The sequence below is a fragment of the Dermacentor albipictus genome, chromosome 7, assembly GCF_038994185.2.
Source record: "Dermacentor albipictus isolate Rhodes 1998 colony chromosome 7, USDA_Dalb.pri_finalv2, whole genome shotgun sequence".
Classification (NCBI taxonomy): domain Eukaryota; kingdom Metazoa; phylum Arthropoda; class Arachnida; order Ixodida; family Ixodidae; genus Dermacentor; species Dermacentor albipictus.
Genome location: NC_091827.1, coordinates 29,041,630 through 29,063,489, shown reverse-complemented (window position 1 = coordinate 29,063,489; position 21,860 = coordinate 29,041,630). Strand labels below are relative to the sequence as shown.

Below are 21,860 nucleotides of genomic sequence, written 5' to 3'. Positions count from 1 at the left end.
AAATATAGCGAGCGGAGAGGTTTTCAAGAAAGGAATACGCAAGCTAACATCCGACAACAGGTAGCTGTAACGCATGCAAACAGATAAGGATTATTGTTCGAGGTTGACCTCGAAGGGCATAAGAGGTGTTATAGAGTGTTCTATACGCACCCTAAGATAAAAACAAAAAAGAAAAAGATATTGCACGCCGTTGGAGGCCTATACCTCGTCACCAAACAATGAGCCGTCGCTTATCTTGCGTGCATTTGTTTTCTTTCCGTTCACGAGCATCACACGCGTATCTACGTAACGTATAGCGATCCTCGGAGAGGACAGCATGCGAGCGCAGAATGCTAAATAAAGGGAAGTCTAAACGCAATATTGAGGACAATTATTCCTGGGGGTAAAAGGTAAGCTGCAAAGGACTCGACCTTTTTTGGCATACTACCGACATTCTTGAGTTCACCAATACGCTCGCATTGAAAATAAAATGAAAAAGAAAACAAGAAAAAGAAATAAGAAAAAGCTTAGTCGTCTTTACACAACCTCCGAATCGCTGTTCCGAGCGCTCTGAGACGTTACACGTCTGTCAAATTCATAGCGTGAACAAATTTGCATAACTGAAAACAAAGGGAGCATACAGGTGTGGCGAGACTGCGGCTGTAGCGATTATACTTCTCAAGGAATGGGGGTATACACAGAACCTCTTTTTTCTTTTCTTTTTCAAAGCACAGCGCGATAATGTTCGATTAGTTTTGGGAGAGCAAAAATCAAGTTCAGTGAAACCCGAAGCGGGCGCGGTGGCTCACGGAAGTTTTCGGCCCCGCGGAAGTGGAGCGCGGCGGCAAACATGGCGCGCGCGCTGCAGTTTCAACCGATAGCTGCACACATCACACCCGCGGCCAGGTTTTTCTTTATTACGCCGAACGTTGCGTACGTGCAGGGAGCTCCGAAGTGTAATAGCTGGGCAAATTTGTAAACACGGAAACGCGGCACCGATTATCACAGCTGTGAAGGATATGTTTGTGGCGTCGATGAGAACGCGTGATCGCACGGCGGAAGAGACCCAACTGCGACGACGCCGACGCAAGGTTGTGTATACAGGCAGCAGGATCTCGTAACGTTGACTTGCCCCAGGATCCCACGTTCCCGCTCGAGACTGCGGTAAGACGATAGAAAACTTCGCATGCGTCGCTATAACGAGACATTTCGTTCACCGGATATATATATATATAACGACGAAAGAAGTGCGGCAGGTACACGTTCGCTCTGTCAAAGCGCGAGCACCGAAACTGCTCAGAAGGCGCCAAAGAAAAGAGACTATCAATCGTTCTTTCTTTCACCTTCTACTACACAAAGAAACTGCATTACAGGCATACGCACACATACACATAAAGAAAGTCCACAGTGGCACAGCCGAGGGTTCCTAATCGGCACGGGAAAATAACGCATCTCGCACGTCTTGCGGCTTCGTGTCGTGTGGGCAGCGGGGGGCAATCGACTTGGCCGCAGAACCGATCGCCGCGTCAGGTCGTCCACGGGTATCGGTGGCGCGGTTCCACCCCCCCTCCTTCCCCCACTACTTATCGAGAAAACGTCGTCCGAGGAAAGCCATATAAGGCTGCATCCATAACACGTATCGCGCGCGCGAGAGAGAGAGAGGAGTTCTCGAGACACATATATGTACCGCTGCGCGGACACTCGACGGACCTTCGGGAAATCCGCGTCGACGTCTCCTCGGAACGACGGGTCACCGAGCAACGACGAGCGACAACAACACAACGTGGCCCACACGTGCCCCGGCGCAGAGGACAAAAGAAACATTCACGAACAACTGCACGAGCTCGGACCAGCAACGCAAGTATGTGTTAAGTGTCTCCCATCCCCCCCGCCGACGCCGTTATCCGGTCCCGAGGAGGTCCCCGATAAGACTACTACGTCGGCGGCGCACCGATAAGCGGCCGGTGCGTTAAAGACCCTTCTTTCAAACTAAGGCAAGAAAGTCGAGTGTGGTGCCGCGGGGGGTTTGGGGGGCTACACACACCCACACAGTGCCGGCGCGCTATGGCACCGTCAGCGGGTCTGGTGGTGGCCACCTGGGACGCCCTGCTGAGCCTTCTGGTCTGCACCCCGCTGGTGGTCGCCCACTGGCGCGCCGTCTGGTTCCTCCTGGACTGGTTCGTGCTGCCGCAGCGACCTCTGGTAAGCGGCTGGCTCTGCTGCGTCGTCGGCCACGCTTTCGTGCTGCTCGCCCACCTGGTCCAGCACAACCTCGGCTCGCTCGGAGACGTCGTCGCCGCATCCCGCGACGTCAAGGGCCGGCAGCGCCGCCAGTGGCCGTGGCGGGAGTTTGCCGGTCGCCTCTACACCCCTCTGCTGTCGGTGGCCACGATCGCGCAGTGGCGCGGCATCTGGCTGCTCCACGACCTGTACCTCGTCGAGGCCGGTCCGCTGCCGTCGGCGCTGGTCTCGCTGGTCCTGGGCAGCGTGGGCCTGGCGCTGGCGGGCTCCCTAAAGACGATGGCGGCCTCGCCGCCCTTCGCCTTCGGAAGCGACGTGCCGTGGGCCTACTTCGAGGCGCCGACGAGGCTCGGTCGCCGCCCGGACCGCGAAGGCGGCTGGCCCTGGTTCGTGGCCGACTGCGCCCTGACGGTGGTGGTGCTGCACACGTTGTTGATTAGCGGATGGAGGGGTCTCTGGGCCCTACTGGACGAGCTGAGGAGGTCGGCGACGGCGTCGCTCGTGTCCGGCGCCACGGCCGGGGTGTTGCTGCTGGTCGCGCAGGCGCCGGCGGGCATCTTGTGGCAGCGCCTGGGCGGGGAGCCCAAAGCCCCCGAGAACGTCCTGAACGGGGAGGCTGGAGTTTCCAAGATCATGCTGGAAGGAGACGCCAGACCCTCCGAGAACGGTAACCCAAAACACTGCCACTCTGTATGTCGCAAAACTGAAACCACAAGGTGGGTGGGCGGGGCACAGCTGTCATTACTGGTCTACACAGTGCAGCTGTATCACTTCTTGCTGCGCAGGGCTTCTGCTTTGCTGAAAGCGTGTATCTTGTTTGGACGACGATTGTTCGGAATCAGAATGCACTGCTGGTTGAAAAGTGTTGAGAACGTGGTTTACCCCAGCATACTGAATATCCTTTACCTTATGAGCAATGTCTCCAATATTTCTTGTGAATAGCGGCAAAAGGCCAATGTGAGATAGAGTCACAGTCTTGCAACAAAATAATGTATTAGGTGCAGCATAATCATCTATAAAAGGTAATACATACTGTTATACAGAAACGTCAGGCTGATGCAAATACACTTTAATTGCTCCGCCAGTTGCAATATTTTAGCGTTCACGGCCTCTTCTTTCTTTTCCCCTTTTCCCACGTAGCAATACTGCCACAGATTCAAAAGGTTGCGTGATCTGCCAGCTCCTCTGCTGATAGATGGGTCAGATATAATGTAACACCCCGAGTCATTACTCGTCCCCGAGATTGAATAATTGCTTGGTCGACAGGATGTACTGCTTTAAATCAGCACAAGGACTACAATAGATGCTAATTTGACAAATTATGACCAGCCGGTGTTTAGCATGCACCCAACGCTCAATACACGAACTGTCTTGCATTCCACCCTGACAGAACATGGCTGCTACTGTTGGGAATCGAACCCACGACCTTGTGCTAGATAGCAGAAAGAACATTGTAGCCACTGTACCACCGTGGCAGGTTCATCCTTGAGATGCCCCACTCTGCCCCTTGTTAAAAAATATCAATTTCACAAATTGTGCCAATACATTCAAAACTCGATTTAATGAAGCAATGACCACACTTGAATTATCTAGTTAAATCGGCAAGTTTGCAAAATCAAGAAAGGAATTTTTAGGTCCTTTGAAATTTAAAATTGTAATGTAGCGACACGCTACAGCTACTGCGGCATCATATTTGCTGCTAATCCAGCCGTCTGTTACATAAACCATGAACTAATGAAAGCAACCACTGCCGCCCCTACAGAGACGATGTTGAATCCATAGTTCCCTGCATGGGCGTGGGGTGCAGCCTCATCAAAATAAAGCTATGCCCACGATTAGGGCTAAATAAATACTTGTAAGCTAAATAAAAAACAAGCCATGTTCACACTCTAACAAAGACAGGTATATTTATTTTAGCGCCCTTAAATATCACAAGATATCAACAACAAACTAAAACACACAAAAGTTTGGGCATGTTTTAAGGAACAATAGTGCAAGGAAGGTTAAAAAAAGTAATGTCAACAAATTGCAAGCAACAAATGTACAACCAGTGCTACAGTGCTCGTTCTGCCTCATTAACCACCACAAAGCCCAATTTCACCACCAGCAGTGATAAACATAGATTGCAGTGATGAAACTTGGCCAGAAGTGCAGCTGCATCCCAAATGACACAAATTATGTGAAAAATGCAAGAAAAATGAAGGATGGGAGTTACGTGAACAGCATTTGGGCGCTCACTCTTGCAGAAAAGGCAAAAAGAAGGAGCCTGATGCCGGCTTTAAGGTTTACAAGAACCCAGCAGTAAAGGCACAGCAAACACTATGGCTTTTGTGCACTTGCAGTGAACACCCAAAAAATTTAGGCATAGCTGACATTTCCTGCTGAAAGCTTAGCTCATAACAAGGCATCTGTATTGCATCACGACACCTCACCTCTCTTCTGATCTCTTGTACTTTTCTTAACGAAAATCTGCATGCCCCACAACTTCCATATCCAACAAACCCCTGACGATCACATGAAATTATTCTATACAAAGAATGAAATGACTGGATATGGAGTTAATGCGGTCACGCATCAAAGAAAAAAAAAAAATTCCCATCACCGATTTTTTTTTTTTATCAGCAGCAAGAGGCCTGTCCTGGATGCAACGTGTGTTCGAGGAACTCTGGCACCTGGCAGCAACATATGCCTGCGTGTCCGTCTGGCGAGGGATTTGGATGCTCGTCGATGAATGGCTCCAGGATGACGTGCCGGCATTTGCACTGCTGGCCATTGGAACGTTCCTGCTACTGCAAAGTCTGTACGCAGCCAACAATGTTCTCACACGAGGCGTCTCCATCGACGGACAGGGTGTTGCGTTTGACATTGCTTTTCTGGCGGAGCTCCTCACAACTCCGTCTTCCGGTCTATCTTGACTAGCTCCACCTCGAACGTCAGCGTTGCGTCACCTGTGTTTTGAGACGAAAGCTTTAGACGCTGTGCCTGGCTGCTGCGGCCAGCTGAGAATGTCGCAAAAGTCTGCTTTGCTCTGTGTTAGCTAGGCAAAGGCAGGTGAACGAAAGTACAGCAGCAATGTGGTCAAAGAAACACAGAGATTAGCAATAGTTCTGGAAAAGAAAAAGGTTGTGTGGATGTACATGTAGCCAGAATGAGCAGCTGGCATATGGCTAATAACTCCAGGCCATCAAAAGCCAGAAGGTGGACCAATAGGTCAAGTGAAGCATCACCTACGAGTCACAAGTGATCCACGTGGGGACTCTCCCCGTATGATGCTTTACATGCAGAGGATGCACACTACACTTAACACTGCACCCACGCCCCAGTCAGGTGTACATAGAAGCGAAGTGTGGCATGATTCGACGTAAACACTCAAAGGACTCCATGTGTAACGGATGCGACTTCATTTACTAGTTTGTGCCAGCGCTATTTATTGAGGCCATCTGGTTATGCTCGTGTGCTTTTGTTTGTACCAGGTCAAGGATGTGTCCTAGTCATGATACCACTCATGCATGAGACGAAAATTGTAAGATGCATGCTGTGCAATGTTCTTGAGGCCGCTTAGGCTGAGCCAGTTATGTAGTGTACAAGTAATAACACACATAACATAGTGCTTCTACATCATCAGACGAGACAAGAAAGTAGACGACACTGGGCCACGGTGATTTAACGAATTCAGCCACAGCAAGTGAATGAAACATGCTTTTTACAGTGTTCATGTCCCCCCACCCCCGTTTCCCCCTCTTGCTGTGTAAATGACAGAGCTTAGCTAAAATGCAGCTTGTTTCAAGTGTCATCAGTTCGAAAGGTTCACAAAGTAGAGTTATGGAGTGCCGGGAAGCACACTGGACTAGGTTAACATCCCAGAAGACTTAACTGTTATTAGTACCCTGGCCACATGGGGCACTTAATCGTGACTGCATCCAGTCGAGATTGAAATTTGCTATCACAATTGGTTCCTTTGAGCAAGGTGTGGAATGGAGCGAGTCATGATAAAGAAAATTGACCCTGATCAGGCTAAACTGCAAATGAAAGTGTCCAGTGTGAACAAGGTATAACTCATTTGACACAAATGGTTTATAGCTGATGTTTTGAACTGTTAAACACAGTTTGTGCAATCGTGTACTCCAGAAACAAGACTGATTTATAAACTGTGCTTTTGAACGTATCACAAAAGCACTGCGTACTCCAAGATGCCCTCATAGCCCTGTCTTCCAGTCTATCTCGATCGAAGAGCAGAGGCATCGTGCGATGGTTTGCGTGTTCGCCTGCTGATTAAGGCATCAAGAACTTGCAGCTGCATCACAGGCATGAAGCCGTAGAAATAGCAAACTATATTTTGCATGTAAAAGAATTGAAGCTTGCTGCGGCATTATACCTCATTTTTTTTTCTTCTATAAGCACTCTTTTTCGTCAGCACACATACTATGAATGTTACACTGAATAACACATTTTTTCCCTCATGTACAGAGAAAATGTGGTCTGGGCAGCGGGTTGCTGTCGGTGACAATGCGAAATTCACAGATGTGCTTCTGTGGACATCTTGTCTAACCTAGCCAAGATGGTGGGCCAGCATGGAAACTAATGCCATTATCTCACCTTCCCAACAACAAAGATTTAAAAACGCATAGCGAGAGGTTGGCAATCTTGGCAGAGGCAAGTTACACTGCATTTCATACATAGTAGGCGACGCTGCGAAAGCTATGCAAGTGGCACGGTCACAGAAAGTCTCACTCTGCACATTTTCACAGGGCAGTTGTTGCTTTCTACAGAGTACTTCATATGTTACAGCTACAATTTGCAGATGTAAGGCTACATCAAATTAAGTGTTCTTTGCACAGCGTTGTGCTTCCAGCATGCAATGTGCTATATCTATGTTGCGAGTGCAAAAGGTGCTAAATAACTTAAGATTTGTGACACCTTTCAAGCAGTTAATATGTCATATTGTGTTACATAAAGGTATGAGATGTAAAGTAACATCGTATTACACGACGCATACCTATCACTATATTTTATATCAGACACACTACTTCTGGGTCGTGACTGTGAGAGGAGTCTCTCTAGCCTTTGCAGCGTTGCCTGCTACGTACGAAACAGAGTACAGATGCATTAAGAAAGACTGCTTATGGGATTTCGCCAATCATTTGCCAAACACACAAATATAACTTTTTCATGCCGGCTTCCCTCTCCGGCATGTTGCTTAACACAAAATGTAGGGTGGGTGAAGCAAAGCTCTGTAAAGTTGCAGGCAACAGGTTGTAATGCCTGCGTGATGTCCAGCTCACAGATAATGAAGTAGCTGAAATGGCGTATGAAAGATTGTGTAACTTTTCTTCCATGTGGTGTCATCAAACACAGCACATGACTTGCGTCCCCAAATTGCTTCACAATTTAGCAATAGTGCCCCCACACATGCTTCTGTTGCCTGTTTAAATGCTAACTGCGACAAAATTTCACTTTCGCTAAATTGGTATTAAATGGGTAGTGAATACTACTGAAGCAATACTGGCGGACTTGCATGGCTGGTAACTGTCTAACTTTCTCATCAGGAGTCTTTAAATAACACCTACGCAGACAACACACACACCTGGTGGTTTGCGGTATTACTGAAGTCTCAACATAGCCTCGGAGATTTCTTTAGTGCGGCGTGGGCCACCCGCAGGCAACACCTAAACTCGGAGGCCCAGCCAAGGAGTTACATGTTCCGAGTCTGGCAACAGGCAATGGCAGTGTTTAATTTTAGTATCAAAAACATCTACTTATGTAGGCCATTCATAACACATCCACTGTTATCGCAAATGCAAAAGTTTGCAAGGAGGTTGCTCTATATCCATGCTATTTGAAACTCTGCTTTTTACACACATCAAATTTATTTGGCAACTGGCATTAGGTGCGAACTATTAATCCTGTCTGTCACCCCTTAAAAGGAGCAGAGCTGGCTCCAAATCATCGGGTACACTAAAGAGCAGTTTTGTTCGGCGCAACATCTATCCTCTGTATTGATGTACATACACCAGGCATTTTTTTTTTTTTCTATGCAAAGTTCGTAGAAATCATCTGTAGCAGCTAGGATGGATAGTTGGGTGGGTTAATTAAGCATGATCTGAAGTCCCCCGTCGTCGCGCCTTCACTTCAGATCATCCGTAGCAGATAACACCAATTCTAGTCCTTGAGCTGAGTGTCTGAAAGTGCTGCATATTCTTGCATGAGATATCGAAATGCATAATAAACTGAATAACAAAATGTCACTAATTAGGTTTTTACTCATTACTTTACAGATCGAATTGCAATTTACTAATTGTAGCCCGTGAGTTTCCATGGCATATCAACTTGGAACGAATTCCACACATGGCACTATGTTCTGAGGCATTCGCTGTCAAACTTGCAGTAAAAAGCACTCCTTACTGAAAGTTTGAAGGTGTGCCATTTTTCAGTGAACAACTTCGATGCCAACTTGCGTGACTAGGTATATGGCACTGCTGATGTGCCACTCTACAACGACTAAAAGAAAAAAGAAAAAGTGTCAGAACCACTCTTACCATGGCTGTCTATGGTAATGAATTTAGCACTGAATTAGTATAGCAATACAATGTATTTAGTGGAAACAAGTTAGGTACGAGGCCTGTGCTGCTCATTGAAGAACGGCACATACCCAGTAACCCAAATTGGCATCAAAGAGATTTACTGATGACCAGGACTGAGCGAACCTAACCCAGTACTATCTAACTAGTACATGTAAAAGGAGAATTCGTTTTTCTCGCCAACCACTGCACCAAATTCGACGAGGTTTGTTGCATTTGACTCATGACTCATCTCATGACTGTTGGTTTTGAATTTTTGATTTGTGCCTCCAATTTTTTATTAAAAATTGGCGAAAATGGTGAATTTCCAGAAAACAAAACTATCGAGTTCACAACTCTGCAACTCGGCAATGCAAAATGATATCACAATGATTGATATTGATACATGTATATTGCGCATTCCTTGTGGACGATGCATGCGGGCACCCCTAGGAAGACGACGAACGCTCTCTGGCTCCCGAGCTGTCGGCTGAACTAGCCAGTGCTGCGGTTTTTCTTTGTAAATATACTTTGTCAAGAGTCTCCAGTTCTTAATCCTTCATTTGTGTAACATTTTGGTGGAGGTTGGGGCTATTGATCCCCGTACCTGATGCACAATGATATCACCGAATTCTGACCAAAAATGGTCAAATTATTTAGACCCCACTTATAAAATTCTGGAGCCTTCCGTGCCAGAACCACGCGATCTGACTACGAGGCATGTTGTAGCGGAGTTCCCCAGATCAATTTTGACCACCTGGGGTTCTTTGGCGTGCGCCTAAGGCATGTCTGCATGGGCATTTTCGCATTTCGGCCCCACAGAAATGTGGCCACCATGGCCATTATTTCATCTAGTAGTGTCGTTGAGTGAAAACGTGGGCGGGAAGAAACGGAGTGGGCCAGCACAGAGCGCCTGCCCTGTCCACTCCGTTTCTTCCCGCCCATATTTGAGTTCAACAACACTACATGATGCACCAAGTGGCGGAACAGTCTTCGCTTCCAAGATTTCATCCTGCGACCTCATGCTCAGCAGTTCAACACCGTAGCCACACAGCAACCGTAGTGGGTAGAGACCTAAGGTTGCCGCCACCATATTTTACTTTCAAAACTAAAAAAAACTCACTCCTGCATGCACAGCCCATGGATTTTGCATGCTGTCTTCTCCCTGAACCATGACAAAACACTGAGACAAAACCAGCTCGTCTGTGGCATTGCCAGAAAATAAAAAAATATTGTCGAGGAGCGTAGCTCATCCTTGGCCGTTCCTTAGCAGCAATGATTGGATGAAGTCAGCTTGTCCTTGACATAAAAGCAGTGGAAGTTTTTTAATTCCTAGATCATTAATTACTTGAAATTAATTACTTCAAAGTAATGTCTGCCTCTTCAAGTGTATAGGCCACGGGCCATTTTTTTTATTGTGTAGTCTTAAAACACCCAGCATGCTATATAGAGAGCACAACAAAGGCATACACAAGCTATCTGCAACAGGCAATTTAAAAAAATTATGTATAGCCCTAAAAAAAAAAAACATCCAGAATGCAGACATGAATCACGAGCACCTTGGTGGTAGCCATCTTTTGTATGGTCAGCGGGAACTCGTGAACAAGCGAGAAGGATACCAATGAGCCTGGTATCCTTCCCGTCACAAACCTGTCTCATCTATTTACGCTGCAACAATTCACTTTTCTTTTTGCAGCCACAGAAAGAGCAGCATGCGTGCTCACCTGGAATAGTAGGTGGTGCACCTCGGGAACCATACGCCAAGTCAGGTGGTATCACCAGCTTGCGTTTCTCTCCCACACACATTCTGAAAAGCAATGTCTAGATGTCAACTCTGAAAAAGTGGCACGCACCAGAATGTACAGAAAAGAGAAGAACCAAATCTGCTGCTTTTACACAGTCTGCAGTTTTCATGGCCAAACTTACTCCTTGAAAAATTTACAACATTGACAATCTTGCATTTAAATCTGCGGTGGGATCCTCGTGACAATCAAAGCAAGAGGCTTTGTGTGCAAGTTTTTTTCACTGCTAGGGAAAACACCTCATCAATATTCCAACACCAATATCGGCTTACATTTGCACATGAAGGCCTGCAGATGATCTTCCAGATATGTGCTTGAAGTGTCACGCCTGCAATGTTCTTGCTATATGGAAATGTTCAAGCTAATGTGGACAAACGAGCGATTTGCATGCTTGGTTACGGTGTAAAAGGTGCGAAACAATCTGAAGGAATGACAAAGCAGGACAGAACATCCAGTGTAAGACAATCACATCGGCTCACGTAACACTCCAGTTATATGTCATATTTTTAATATCTGCTATTGACTGACAGACAGTTAATTGATGTCCTTGACAATTTAGAGTTGCTTAAGATTTCATTTATGCTAAAGAAAGTAAAGAAAAAAATTGATTTACAGGATTTAATGTTCCAAAGCAAATCTTGGGTTATGTGAGATGGTGTAGTGGAAGGCTCTGCATCACTATCTTTCACTGTCTGGAGCACTTAATGTGCACCTAAATAGACGTGCAACAGCTCTTTCTGCACTTAACCCCCACCCATATGCAACCACCGTGGTTGGGAATCGACAAGAAAAACATTTTCCCACATCTTGCAATTTCTTCCTATCGTTTCATGTCTTTCTTGCGCTATAACCGAGTATGAATCAAACTGCCCAGCAACAAGTAGTGATAAGTATTCAGAGTGAACAATCCTGCCTACAAACTTTAGACAGTATCTTCATGTGACAAGCTTGTGCAGCTGAAATGAAGATACCTGCAGTCAGCACTCGGAAGGTATGTGTGGTGTCAGGATTGGGGGCTCAATCCCATCGTCCGTGGTCCTTTGCCAAGATTGGAGTACGGCATGAATTCGAAGGTAGCTGGCCCATGCCGTCGTCCAACTTATTTACGCTGAGATCGTTGATGAAGTGAAGAACTGTTTCTCATCGAGAACGAGGAAAAGGGTTTATTTACAGAAATTAAATCAGTCTAACATGACTGCTTGAGAAAAAGAGTATCAGTCCAACATGACTGCATGAGAGAAGTGACTCAGTCTAACATGACTGCTCAAGAGAAGTGTCCTCAGCATTCGCACAACCACAGTTTTTATACACTCGATCCGCCGGTCATACGACGCGGCGACTGTTCGTTTACTCATCACCAACTCGCCGCTGCTCTGCAGATCAGTTTACAGACACAAAGGCACACACATTCCGAAGCCCAAACGACGGCGTTGGAGGGTTGCCGTTCCGGGAATTATCGGTGCCGATCGAGGGTCGCTCGTTGTTCTGCGCCACGCCGAAGCGTGAGAAGCACAAAAATACGTCGTTCCCGCGGCAGCTTGTCCATGCGTGTCAAATCAGCTCCGCGTTGGGGAACTTCGGAATCATTGTTCATACACCGAACTAGTTCCGTCACAATGTCGAAGGGGCTGGAGGAAGGAGGCGGATTTCACCACAAAGGCCGCTTCTTCGAACGCCTCCCAGCTGCAGCGACGGTGAGGGGGAGATGCGCGTCGTGTCGCCCTGTCGTAACTGTGTGGCAATCTTGATTGGCAGCTCGCCATTCTTAACAGCGCCTCCATGGCCCGGAAAGTCTCGACTGTCTAGCGTTGACAACCGCTAGGCAGGAAGAGAACGGCTGCTGGTCAGGGGGGGGGGGGATTGATGTCTTGGCTCGCAGCGACCACTTGTGCATTGATGTCACCGCCCCAAAACATCCAAGGACAGGCAACTGCAAAACGAACCCCACAACACGGCTCTGCGCCGAGATGACGTGCATTGGCTCTCACTTTAGACTCGCTAGGCTTCAAAAAAGAACAACATAAGTGCAGAAACAAAAAAAATGCTGCATTTCGCTATGCCAATTTCTGAAGTAAATTCCTGCTGACACATTCAGCAATCATGGAGGGAATCCTGCTAAATGAGAGGGGATCTTCTTCGCTTAATAAAAGTTAACACTAGTAACCCTAAAATTTAGGCGGGACCCTCAAACGCAGAATTCAAATTAGCCTGCTCAAACCATCCGCATTGCTATGCAACTTTCCCTTCTTATATCTAACGGAGAAGTTGTACTCTTGGAGAGTGAGGCTCCATCGGAGCAAGCGGCCGTTTTTGTGTGACATTTGATTGAGCCACGTCAGAGGACAGTGGTCGGTCTCGAAGATGAACTTCGCTCCGTACAAGTAACACGACAACTTCTGGGCGGCCCAAACCAAACAAGCGCATTCTTTCTCTGAAGCACTGTAGGCTTCCTCCCTTACATTTAGTTTACGGCTGGCATAGAGGATAGGATGCTCCTCCTTATCGTCGCCGACCTGACTAAGTACCACGCCCATACCTCTGTCGCTTGCGTCGCACTGAACTATGAATTCCTTTGTGTAGTCTGGCGCGCAAAGCACAGGGCGAGAAACCAATAGCGTTTTCAAACTTTGGAAAGCGTTTTCTTTGTCCTTATCCCAGTGTACGTTACTCGGTGCTCCCTTTTGGAGGGCGTCTGTTAATGGACTTGCCACTTGCGAGTAATTCGGAATGTACCGTTGATAGTACCCCACAAGTCCCAAAAATGAACGAAGGTCCGTTTTCGGGTGCGGCTGAGAAAATTCTCCAATCGTAGCTATTTTCAGCTCAGCCGGCCGTCTCATGTCCTGACCGACAACATGGCCCAGATAAGTAACCTGTGAACAACCAAACCTACACTTTTCCGCTTTCATCGTTAAGCCGGCTTTAAACGTACGAAGCCTCGCATTCTTGTCGTAATAGACTTTGGCGTTCTTTTGAGCTATTGCCATGTTCTTTCCGACTAGTTCTTGGTTTGCGCTTAGCAGTTCCAATAAATTTAGCACGTATTCAACCACTGTCGGAATCTCCCCTCTTTCCTCCCACATCTCTCTTAACATTCTCAGTGGAGAACGGAGTGTCCTCTCATACACTAGTTCTGCTGGTGAAAACCCTGTCGCTTCATGTGGAACCGTTCGCAAAGCAAACAAAGTTGCTGGCAGACAGTTCTCCCAGTCCTCCTTGTGCTCGTAACAGAGCGCACGCAAAACTCGCTTAAGCACCGAATGCCACCTCTCTACACTGTTTGACTGAGGGTGATAGACAGAACTGTGTACTAACTTTACCCCGCACTTTTGCAAGAATGTGAAGTCAGTGCGCTCGTGAATACTGACCCTTGATCTGCCTGAATTTCGGCTGGAAACCCAACTCGTGCAAACACTGTCAAAAGCGCGTCTACTACTTCGATGGAGCTGAGCTCTTTCAAAGGGATTGCTTCTGGAAACTTGGTAGCCGGACACAGCATGGTAAACAAGTACCTGTAGCCTGATTTTGTTTTTGGAAGAGGCCCTACCGTGTCTATTACAAGTCGTCTGAAAGGCTCTGTTATTAAGGGCACTACCTTCAGTGGAGCTTTCCAAGTCTCTCCTGGTTTACCAGAACGCTGGCAGGAGTCGCATGATCTTACGAAGTTGTCTACATCTTTGAAACAGCCAGGCCAGTAGTATTCCATAAGCAATCTTTCCTTTGATTTGTTTATGCCTAGGTGGCCGGACCACCCATTTCCATGACAAAGACTCAAAAGGTCCTCCCTATACTTAGTAGGTATGACTAACTGATCTAAAATCCTACCCTTTCGATCTCTGTAATGCCGATACAACAATCCTCCTCTCTCATGTATCGTTACGTTGCGCCTAGCAATGCCTTCTTTAGCTGTGTCACGTAATCTAGCTAAGCTCTCATCATTCTTTTGCTCAGCTGCCAGTGACTCTCTATCCACGCGTAAGAGTTGATCAAAGTTCTTTGAGGCCGGTGATAATAACGACCCTGTCTCGCTTGGGAGCGCGTCTGCTTGCTCTTCCTGCAGGCTAGAACTCTGACACTCTAGTGCTACACTCTCATTGAGCTGGTCAGCTGGCAGGCTCTCCTCAACTGTTCTTTTGTCCCTCGGGCCTAGCTCGGATTCGGGTATTGAAGTTATCCCCTTTTCTGCTTCCGCTGGAGGAGCTTGAGCACTTTCAGCCGATAGCGCCGCGATCTTACGAGCTTGGCCTCGGGTCAATGCCTGTACTATGCCCTCTCCCAGTTTGAGCCCTCTGTCACACAGTAACTGATTCGAACGATTCGAAAAGATGTAGGGATACTGCAGTGACAAAAATTTGGAAACTGCAGCCTCAGTCTCTAGCTCCCCGAATGGTCCACTGATTTTGACTTTGGCCATGGGCAGACACACGCTGTGTTCTTCTACAACCTGTTTTATCCATGCTACTTCTCCGGTGAAGTCATCTACCATCACGTAAGACGGATGGACAATGTCCAGCGTGGCGGCACTGTCTCTTAGCACTCGGCATGGTTTTCCATTAACTTGCAGGTTGTGGAGATACGGACTTAAAAGTTCCATATTCTCATCTTTTTCCTCCACGTAGGAAAAAACTACGCTAGACTTCTCGCAGTTTACAGCTATATGTCCCAGTTTGTGGCATTTGTAACAGCGAATTGGTCTAACAGATTCGAATTTTCTTTTCTGTTCTTTTTGTGCGGTTTCTCCGTTAAGTTTCTCCTCGCTCTTTTCTGCGGGCTTTTCCGCCATGTCTACAGGCTCTGATCGTCTAGTTTGCGCACCCTTTTTGAACAGAAATGGTTTCCGCGGTCCATTTCGACCGTCCCAGTTTCCCTCCTCGGCGTTCAACTTTCTGCGGGTTGCGTACTCTTCGGCTAATTCAGCCGCCCTTTCCACAGTGTTTACATTACCTCTGTCTTGCACCCACAGTTTCACAGCTTGGGGGATGGTTTTGTAAAACTGCTCTAAACACATGCATTCAATGATCATGTCTCTGCTGTCGTACGCTTCCGCGCTTTTAAGCCACTCGACTAGGTTGGCCTTTAAGCTATATGCAAACTCCGGATAGCCCTCGCTATCTTTCTTGCCTGTGCTCCTAAACCTTTGCCGAAAAGCTTCGGCTGAAAGGCGGTATTTCTTCAGGAGACTAGCCTTAACTTTTGCATAATCATATGCATCCTGCACACTCAATCTGGCGATTACTTCCGCCGCCTCACACGGCAACATAGACAACAACCGCTGTGGCCATGTACTCGGGCCGAAGTTCATCTTTTCGCAAGTCCTTTCAAAATTGCTTAAGAACAAGCCTATGTCGGTCCCGACCTCAAATGGCTTTAATAGCCTGTCCATGCGGTACGATTCTGCCTCACTTGATCGTCCCAGCGCCTTCACTTCCTTGAGACAACTCCAAACGTTTGCTTTCAAGTTCAAGTTGCATTTTTCTTAACTGAAACTCGCGATCTTTATCGCGTTCCTCTCTCTCTCGCTTTTCTCTGTCCAGTTCTTCTCTTTCTCTGTCCCGTTCTTCTCTTTCTCTTTCCCGTTTCTCTCTCTTTTTGAGAAGTTCCATTCCCATTTCAATATCTTCCTCACTGGCCTGATTGGAAATTAGCTCCAATAATTCCGATTTGAGCATTTCCTTGCGTACATCTAGGCCCAGTTCCTCACCAACAATCAACAACTCGTCTCTCAGCAGTGTCCTTAAATCCATGACTGCTGCTTTACTGCCTTGATTCTGCTCTCTAAATCTAGCTAGGAAAACACAACCTAGCTAACACACAACAATCTAGCTTCCCTACTGTTCTAAACAGAACAACCACAAAATGAAGCCTAGAGAGTCAAAGCAAAAACCAAGCACTCACCGCAGATACAGCACCATGTCGCAAAGTCCATCTCACCGCTGTCAGCCAGTTGTCAGGATTGGGGGCTCAATCCCATCGTCCGTGGTCCTTTGCCAAGATTGGAGTACGGCATGAATTCGAAGGTAGCTGGCCCATGCCGTCGTCCAACTTATTTACGCTGAGATCGTTGATGAAGTGAAGAACTGTTTCTCATCGAGAACGAGGAAAAGGGTTTATTTACAGAAATTAAATCAGTCTAACATGACTGCTTGAGAAAAAGAGTATCAGTCCAACATGACTGCATGAGAGAAGTGACTCAGTCTAACATGACTGCTCAAGAGAAGTGTCCTCAGCATTCGCACAACCACAGTTTTTATACACTCGATCCGCCGGTCATACGACGCGGCGACTGTTCGTTTACTCATCACCAACTCGCCGCTGCTCTGCAGATCAGTTTACAGACACAAGGGCACACACATTCCGAAGCCCAAACGACGGCGTTGGAGGGTTGCCGTTCCGGGAATTATCGGTGCCGATCAAGGGTCGCTCGTTGTTCTGCGCCACGCCGAAGCGTGAGAAGCACAAAAATACGTCGTTCCCGCGGCAGCTTGTCCATGCGTGTCAAATCAGCTCCGCGTTGGGGAACTCCGGAATCATTGTTCATACACCGAACTAGTTCCGTCACAATGTCGAAGGGGCTGGAGGAAGGAGGCGGATTTCACCACAAAGGCCGCTTCTTCGAACGCCTCCCAGCTGCAGCGACGGTGAGGGGGAGATGCGCGTCGTGTCGCCCTGTCGTAACTGTGTGGCAATCTTGATTGGCAGCTCGCCATTCTTAACAGTGGGCATGAACTTCTGTGTTTCCATGTGACAAGCAATTGAGTGAATGATGCCGCTAACACACAAATTTCGCAGAGTCGGCATGTGGAAGTATGCACTTCTTAGGTCCCGTTTTTGAGGCAGCATTTGCCTGTGTGGTACGTACTGAATGTCATACATAATGAATGTCGCACATAACCATCTTCGGCGATACTAGGGTGAAGACGATTTTTTCAGTCGACAGTATGGAGGCTCCATATATCCCTAGAAGAGCAAAATCGCTGCAGTATTAGCACCCACCTGTGGCGGGCGTTCTGCCCTTTTCAGACAGATGGCGCCACCATCCTTTTACGTTTCGGGGACGCTTTTACTTTTGTGTTACGTGGAGTTTTGGCGCGACGGGCGTACCGTCAGCTGTCTTAGCGAATATGCGTCCGCTAAAGTGTTACCCCTCGAAAGCGATCCAACATAAATAGGGATTGTGCTCGACATCCACGCCGCTAACTACGGGAACTGCACAGTCATTCCATACTAAAGAAAGACGTTGCCCGAAACAAAAGACATCGCCGAATATATAACTACCTTAGCAAATGAGAACGCGTGGGATAAAGCGATTTAGCCGGGAAGGCCATTAATACCGATTCTCCCCCGGCAAAGTTCTGACTGGTGACTCTGCCTCTTCCCCGAGCAGCGCAACCCCAGGGGACGCATACTCGTTACTTCATCCTTCGTGGATGAAGTAACGAGTATTCTGTCTTTAAAATAAGATAGTGGGCAACCTCCTGTATTTTTGTACCATGGACCCACCCCTTATGTAATACCCCGCAAGGGGTCTTTAAGGTAATAAAATGAAATAAAATAAACAAAACGCTCACGCCAGCAGTCCCTGGTCCCATCCTCGGATGACCTGTCCCGAGCCAAGCGTGAAGGTGAGCGGCTCGCCGCGGTTGTAGCTGCTGTCGAACTCGGTGCCGTCCTCGAGGGTTCCGCGGTAGTGCATGTGGAGCACGTCACCCTTGCGGGACCGCGCGTCGCACTTTTCGACGCGTCGCTTGACGCCGATCTGCAGCCGCTTGCTGTTGCCGCCGCCGCTGCCGGACTCCGACGTAGCGGACACTGCGCTGCTCGCAGCCACTACGGCGATCCACGCTACCAGGCCCAAGCGAACCATTTTCGTACGGTTCGCGCAACAGACGTCTTCTTCGACGAATCAATAAGCTTGGCACCAAGGCAGCGCTTTTCGAGAGCGGTGCGCGTCTGCACTTCTGCTCGCGCAGCGCTTCGTAACACAGCGGGAAAAGTGCCGCAAAACGCGAAGAGTTAAGCAGTATGTTAGAAAACGCGGCCAAAGCACCACTAAGAACACGAACTTTTCTTTCAGTTTCTCCACACACGTCGTAAAATACACGACTCCATGGAACGACTCACCGGCGTACCGCCCGCCGCCTTGCGTCTTCCGAGCACTTGCCAGCTGGCACTGTGCCAATTACAAAAAACGCCGATGGGCGGCAGTGGCGCTAGTAGTCACCTATTATTAAGCAGTATTTCAAGTTTCCGAACGAAATTACACTTTTCTTCCAGACCAAGACAGGTTATAAACTAAATTCAGACTACGCAATTTGTAGATTACCTACCGAACTATCGCAGGCGACACGGATATCAACTATACATTATTACACGTACACTAACATTATCCTCCATGGAACGATGTATCAGACACAAAACGGTGTAAATCTGCAATATCATAGAGTTTCCCACTAAAATTATACAAAACTCTACGCTAGAGACGGCGTGGTTAACAAAGTTGCTAAGCCGATTGGTCAAGTAAGGGGCAGTCTTCCAGCTCTCTGCGTTCGTCATAAAGTGAAGTTCGAAATGCTGAGGTTCAGCAGAACAATTCTAATGGCAACCACCCGAGAGACAAGAGCTCCAACATACGAATTCCTACGAAGACTAGCTGCTAACAGATTACAAATATTGTTAGGGCAGCGTTATCATTCCACCCGAATGCACGCGTGCTGTTGGGGAGAAACGGTAGCAGGTATGGTAGTGCCATGACATTGTTGGGGTTGGTGTTTGCTTACCGACATAATGTAGCGCGAAGGCACAATTACAAATAAGAGACACAGGTACGCTCTGACGCGTATCTGCGTTTCTTCTTCGCCACATTATGTCGGTAAATAATACTGCAAGCGTGCTATGTAACCCTAGTCAGTGCCCTGTGATCCAACAGTTGCCAGGACAAACTAGCTGGTACATTCCATTCCATTATTATCAGCCATTCCCTACTGAACATTCAATTTTTTTTATAGTGCGCAGCTTTTGGGCGCCCGTTCCTGCGCTGTGTGTCGATGTCCCTCGGCGTAACCGGGTGAACAATAGAAGAGAGAGTGCGGAGCGCAGCGGGTGATGAAAGACGGCGACAGCAAAGAGAGCGCCTCAAGGAAAGCGGATGAGGGCATGGCAAAAGCGCGAGAAGCGTATTAGTGTTTTAGTTGAGCGTCTTTACGGTACGCTCCGCTCCGAGTCGCCCCGCTAAGCCACAGCGGAGCGGCGGACGATTTTCACGTTTACCGCGCAAGACGTGTTCTGCGGCGAAGATCGCTACGAGATGGCACCAGGAGTAGCACGTCCGTCGATACCATATACGAGAACAAAGCGCTGCATGAGCGATCTGTCACGAGTGTATTTTATACACTAGTGACCTGGCGCCACCCCCTCACCATTGGCTGCGCTGTCACGTGCCCGATGACGCGCGCACTAAACACGCCTCCAGTCGACCAGAACCCTGGAGTTCGAGAAGCGAGCTCGTCACGAAGTACGGAGACCAAGGTTCGATTCCCACCAATGCCCAAACGAACCATTCTTTTTTCAATGCCCTAACTTACTTTATTCAAAACGACCCAAGTGAGAAATTTGAAGTCAATTTCCCTCTTCGACGTCGGCCACTTTTGGTACCATCATTAGGTCACGCCTCCGGCTACGACGGGTTTTTCGCGAAATGGGGCATATGACGCTTTCGCACGAATAAAAATATCTGGGGGAAGATACATATCTCGGCGTCATTTTGCACAGTAATAAATGGCAGGTTAGCGATATCCTCGACAACTACATACGTTATATTGAAGTCCTAGACCAACCCAAGGATGACAGAACAAGCAAACAAATAAATAATCAGTGTAATATTATGAGACATACATTAGGGGTCAGGTATTGCCAAGTCTCTGAATGCAGTAGCAAATATACAATACTGTCGAACTCCGAGAGGGAGAAAGCAAGAAAGCGGGGATCGGAGAAATTGTATAGATGTCAAAAAGGGCAACTCCGGCAATTTATGTCCACTGACGTTAATAATATATTATTAATTTTGAACATACGTTCTCTTTTGCGTTCTGGTTAACCGTGGCCAACTATACGGCCGCAAGTCATTTAGTTTTCCTGAAAATGAATTTTTAAAATTAGTTGCGTTCCCGACTTGAGACTTTCTACTGGCCACCCTGCGTTAGCGACGTCAGAGACTACACCCCACTGTCGCTTAAATCGCCGCCGTCTAAGTTTAGAAACTCTGCAAAAGCTCCGTGCTGTCAGGAGACATCAGCTTCGCTTCTCCGGTGTTAGCGCCACGTGAACTGCACGTTTACATTATGGCAGTGTAGGATCAGACGCCACTGATTCATCGTGACATCACACGAAGCAGCCACCCATTTCGGCATCTCGTTTATTGGTTATTTAACATCGCTGACGAAGTTCAAAGCAAATTGAACCACCCTGCAGGTGACAGGGCCGTCAATGCCATTTGAAAATGACAATAACCTAACATTGTTAAAGATATGCCGGAGTTGCCCTTAAGGAGCCATTGCATTTGCTCATTCGGAACCACGTTTTGGCATGCACACACATACCACTAACAGGTGCACTTACAGAATGTTAATCCATTAGGTCAAACGAATTAAGTTCAGCCGAGGGAAACAATACGTTACATGGATTTATGCCAATTAAGGAACTCTTGCACGCATAGTAAAAGTTTGCACCCTTTGGGGGGTTGTCCCGCAACAATCGTCATCGGCCTTGCTTCCTTTTCCTTTCTTGAAAAATCTGCGTTGCATACTTTCCTGTCGAGAATAACAGGTCAGCAAAACGCGCAGGCCGTTCGCAACCTGGAAGTACTCGTCTCACACCATTTAATGAAATGCGAGCAAGACGCACAGAAAAGAAAAAAAGAAAACACTGGGCTTGTAGAGTTGCCTGATATGGATGCCTTTGATAGAATCGCACGAGAGTATCCACTGTTTGATTAAACATTGTATGGCGTAGGGCACATTGTTGAAGGTAAACGAATGCATACCATGCCAAGCTTTCGCTTACCTTTAACGAAGCGCACGAAAGAAGACAAAGTGAAGACGGCAAATATATATATATTTTTTTTAACAGAACTTCATGACCCTGAAGCAAGCACTAACCTTGAAGACATTACAGGAGTGGGAAACCTAGCTCTTCTGCACCCACCTTCATAAGCTGCAATTACCTGACCATGATGTCAGGTAATTCTGTAGCACCATACTTAACTAAACACCACGAGGACACCAGG

At 47.5% G+C, this 21,860-nt stretch overlaps 2 protein-coding genes across 2 annotated transcripts; one reads left to right on the top strand and one right to left on the bottom strand.

Moving 5' to 3' along the window:
- The first annotated feature begins 918 nt into the window (after positions 1-918).
- On the top strand, positions 919-4,246 carry fusl (transmembrane protein fuseless). Its single transcript, XM_065450973.1, has one exon. The coding sequence runs from the start codon at positions 2,044-2,046 to the stop codon at positions 3,160-3,162; it is 1,119 nt and encodes a 372-aa protein (XP_065307045.1). The 5' UTR covers positions 919-2,043; the 3' UTR covers positions 3,163-4,246.
- Positions 4,102-18,750, bottom strand: LOC135917407 (peptidyl-prolyl cis-trans isomerase FKBP2-like). The gene is made up of 3 exons (XM_065450974.1): positions 18,148-18,750; positions 10,502-10,584; positions 4,102-5,168 (listed from the first exon to the last, which is right to left on the bottom strand). Exons 1-3 carry the CDS (start codon positions 18,441-18,443, stop codon positions 5,107-5,109), a joined length of 441 nt encoding a protein of 146 aa, XP_065307046.1. The 5' UTR covers positions 18,444-18,750; the 3' UTR covers positions 4,102-5,106.
- Between the last annotated feature and the right edge of the window lie 3,110 nt (positions 18,751-21,860).

What these genes read in the sequence shown, in the direction of transcription:
- fusl (XM_065450973.1), top strand. Translation starts at nt 2,044, where the DNA reads ATGGCACCGTCAGCGGGTCTGGTGGTGGCCACCTGGGACGCCCTGCTG.
- LOC135917407 (XM_065450974.1), bottom strand. Translation starts at nt 18,443, where the DNA reads ATGGTTCGCTTGGGCCTGGTAGCGTGGATCGCCGTAGTGGCTGCGAGC. An exon ending in TGGGACCAGGGACTGCTGGC is followed by an intron (nt 10,585 to 18,147) that starts GTGAGCGTTTTG and finishes ATTGCTTTTCAG; the next exon opens with AATGTGTGTGGGAGAGAAAC. An exon ending in TGCACCACCTACTATTCCAG is followed by an intron (nt 5,169 to 10,501) that starts GTGAGCACGCAT and finishes CTCAAAACACAG; the next exon opens with GTGACGCAACGCTGACGTTC.